The sequence below is a fragment of the Sinocyclocheilus rhinocerous genome, unplaced genomic scaffold (genome assembly GCF_001515625.1).
Source record: "Sinocyclocheilus rhinocerous isolate Xijiao unplaced genomic scaffold, SAMN03320098_v1.1 scaffold450, whole genome shotgun sequence".
Classification (NCBI taxonomy): domain Eukaryota; kingdom Metazoa; phylum Chordata; class Actinopteri; order Cypriniformes; family Cyprinidae; genus Sinocyclocheilus; species Sinocyclocheilus rhinocerous.
The window spans coordinates 62,022-65,534 of NW_015653457.1; the positions used below are offsets into that span (position 1 = coordinate 62,022).

Genomic DNA, 3,513 nt, shown 5'->3' on the forward strand with positions numbered 1-3,513 from the left:
TCTGTTCGCCGATCGTTGACCTACGCTAGCCCTAGGACTATTCTTGTGTCTTGCCCGCCATATACCTGTTTGCCACTGTTCGACCCTGCCTGTGTTTCTGACCTCCTCTGCTTTTAATAAAGCTTGCACATGGATCCGCACGTCTCACGTCTTCTCAGCCCCGTAACAGCATGGAGTAATCAGTAAGAACAGAAACAGGTGAGGAGCTAATTAATCAGAAACCATGGAAACAAACTAGGAAACTCAGGCAAACGGGAACACAGAGAAACTAAACCAAAACAGAACAGAATATACGTGTTACACCTACATTGTACTGTGAGTTTCATTAGGCTAACCTTTCAGTGTTGTAATAATAATAATAATAATAATAATTACAGGGTGATCAATCATTTACTGTTAGTTCATTTTGTGAAAATGACTGATTCACTGTATATTATTCCTCTTATTGCATGGCCACTTGCCAAATAAATATGTGGACATAAAATATTGATTAGTTAAAATATCAAAATATTGATAGTTTGTCATCTCACAGCATATATATTCTATTACAATGTACAAAAAATGGCCTACCAACACATAAAAAACGGCAATAATATTACAACGGTATATTTACTCGAGTTCTCTGAAAACATTTTCACTGAACTTGATAACTGAGGTGCAAGAGTAACATTTACAAGAGATCCAGTCTGTGGTGTGATAGGAGAGACGTGAAACTAGTGTGGTGTTAATTTCTCTTCTGATTCAGATTAGACAACTTTTTCACAGGAGAAAGCAATATTATAAATAGAGGACTCATATTTAGGTGGAAGCAATAGTTTGAAGTTTAAAAATATCTTAACGATGGTTTTGTTTCTTACAAACATGCAGCTTTTCACTTCACAAGATGTTAACTGATGGACTGGAGTCATGTGGATTACTTGTGGATTATTGTGATGTTTTTATCAACTGTTTGGACTCTCATTCTGATGGCACCCATTCACTGCAGAGGATCCGTTGGTAAGCAAGTCATGTAATGCTAAATTTCTCCAAATCTGTTCTGATGAAGAAACAAACTCATCTACATCTTGGATGGCCTAAGAGTGAGTACATTTTTATTTTGGTGTTAAATATTCCTTTAAGCTCCCAATGTCACATAATAGTCCAAATGATGTGTGTGCGTTATTTCAAGTCATTTGAAGTGAACACACTCAATAAGGAGGAGAAAAAACTGTACACAGACCTCATTGGCTCTCTCATCTTCTGTCAAGGTGTTAGATTTGAACACCTCTAACAGAAGAAATGCAAATGAACAGACATTCTCTCATGTGTGCCAGATTTAAAATGGGGGAAAACAATATTTTAAGGGAAAAACTATTTTAATTTCATTCTGTTTTTCACACAAAGCAACCCAGAACCTTACAGAGGATAAACAGTTATGGCGATGAATGGATAGATGGTATTCCACAGAAGACGGTCATGAGTATGTCACTTTGGTTCAAAATTGTGAGCAAAATATGTTTTGCTTTAATAAAATACAATGTGAGCAATATGTTGAACTAAAATCCACACCAAAGTCAGCCTAATTATTACATTTTTTTTAATCAAAAAAAAAAAGGTTGTTGAAGGAATGTTGACATAGATAAGAAATACAAAGAAATCCATTTTCTGCGAGATAATACATATAAAAAAATAATTTTTACATTTGTAGCTGAATGGGATATATGTACAAGTTTGTGTGTGTACATACTTAACTATATTATGGGGCATATTTGTACCAGAAGTGAGCTAAACCTGACAGAATCTCTCGAGACCTCCTTTTAGGGATGTCCTCTTTTGTATAAAAATAAATTTGTCATTTTTACTGAATGGGGTACCTCAATCACCACTCCAGTTTATACCTAGTTACCTAAAGAAACAACCAAATAAATAATAAATCAATAATTGTATAGATCACCAATATGACTAATTCAGGTTCTGAAAACGAAATAATACTCACAACTTTTGTCAATCTGTAGATTCCCGTTGGAGCACGACACATCCACATACGGTTTCAGCTCACTTCCAGTATTCCATCCATCTCTACAGTTAAGTGTATACTTTTCAGCATGCCTTATGTAGACCTTTTCTGTAGGAAGCTGTAGATTGTACTTCTCGACAATATCATCAATTTCACAAGGTCCTACGACAGAGACAAACATAAACATAACATTAAAAACAGTACAAAACAATTACAAATTAAAATGACAAAAATTACTCACTCAGGCATTTCGGAGGAGTCTCCCATTTCCCATCCACACACTTATAAACGTCCTGTTGCTTGGTAATTACATAGTAAGACTGGCAAGTGTAAGATACTGCTGTGATCACTTCATCTTTTGTACTGTCGATGCTGTAGTCTCCATTTTGAAGATACGGAGGAGGTGGACAGATCTTACCTAAACAAATAACAATATCACATTTCCATTATACATCCAGCATTTTAATGTCCATACTGTACAAGCTTGTACGCTTCATCCTTATGGACACTTACAGAATTTCAGTTATTTCCTATATGTAAGGGATAATCCATGTGTCAGGATTCTGGACTGTTCTGTGTCGTGTTTTACCCCTGTTTCTGTTCCTGTTTTTCCTTATTTGGTCATGTTCCTGTTCTCGTTTAGTTTGATTATGATTCCTGACACCTGTGTTGAGTAATTATCCCTTGTATTTAAGTTCCTGTTTGTTCAGTCTTCCTTTGTCGGTTCTACTCATTGGATGTTGTATAATTCCCCTGTGTTTCCAAGGATTAAAGACTTTTTATGTACTCCACGTCTCCTTGTTCCTCGTTCTGCGCTCCTCCCAGCACAGATCGTGACAGAAGAACCGACCTAAAACAGTAACCTCTGTGTGTCTACCCTCCATTTTTGTTTCCGTGTTTTTTCCCTCAGTGTTTTGTTTCCGTTGTGTTTCTATGGATCCCCTCCTTCACCCCGAATTCCTCCTCCTCCTGCTGGAGCAGGGGGAGCACTCGCTCAAGGACCATACCAGACTGTTTCTGGCCCTCTCCGAACTTACCAGCTACCCGGACGAATCGCTCTGCGCGTTCTATGATGCTAGCCTGAACACCGCGTGCAGAGCGCCATAGTCCGAAGATGGTCTTCGAGCAGAATTCGCTGCCTTCGTAGAGTGGACTCTGGTGAGAAACGGATCGCCATCCTGCCCCGTGGATGATCTCGTCAGCCCACCATCTCCCCGCTGTGCGGAGCTAAAGCCAGAGCCCACCGATGATGGAGAGCCAATTCTGCCGCGATCGACGAGCCCGCACAATGCTGAGCGACTGAGCGGAGGATCGCCCCGGAAGTAGAGCCCAAGCCGTCAGACCAGGTGCGAGAGCCGGCGACAATGCCCGCCACGAGGGAGAAAGCCGCGGACGGTGTGAGCGCGGAGAGGAGCTCCGCCCCCTGCACCGCGGCTGAGGGTGAGCTGAGTATGACGCGACGAAAGTGCCAAAGCAAAGAGGAGAGGGCTCCAGTCCCCGAATCCAGTCCAGAGCGC

At 40.5% G+C, this 3,513-nt stretch overlaps 1 protein-coding gene across 1 annotated transcript in view; it reads right to left on the reverse strand.

Moving 5' to 3' along the window:
* Window positions 1-1,815: 1,815 nt before the first annotated feature.
* LOC107715718 (complement factor H-like) overlaps window positions 1,816-3,513 on the reverse strand; it is an 8,273-nt gene continuing 6,575 nt past the window's right edge. The window contains exons 11-13 of the mRNA XM_016521899.1: window positions 2,238-2,414; window positions 1,976-2,158; window positions 1,816-1,885 (exon numbers count right to left, since the gene is read on the reverse strand). Coding sequence (XP_016377385.1) covers window positions 1,878-1,885; window positions 1,976-2,158; window positions 2,238-2,414 — 368 coding nt within the window. The 3' untranslated portion in view covers window positions 1,816-1,877. The remainder of the gene's footprint in view (window positions 1,886-1,975; window positions 2,159-2,237; window positions 2,415-3,513) is intronic.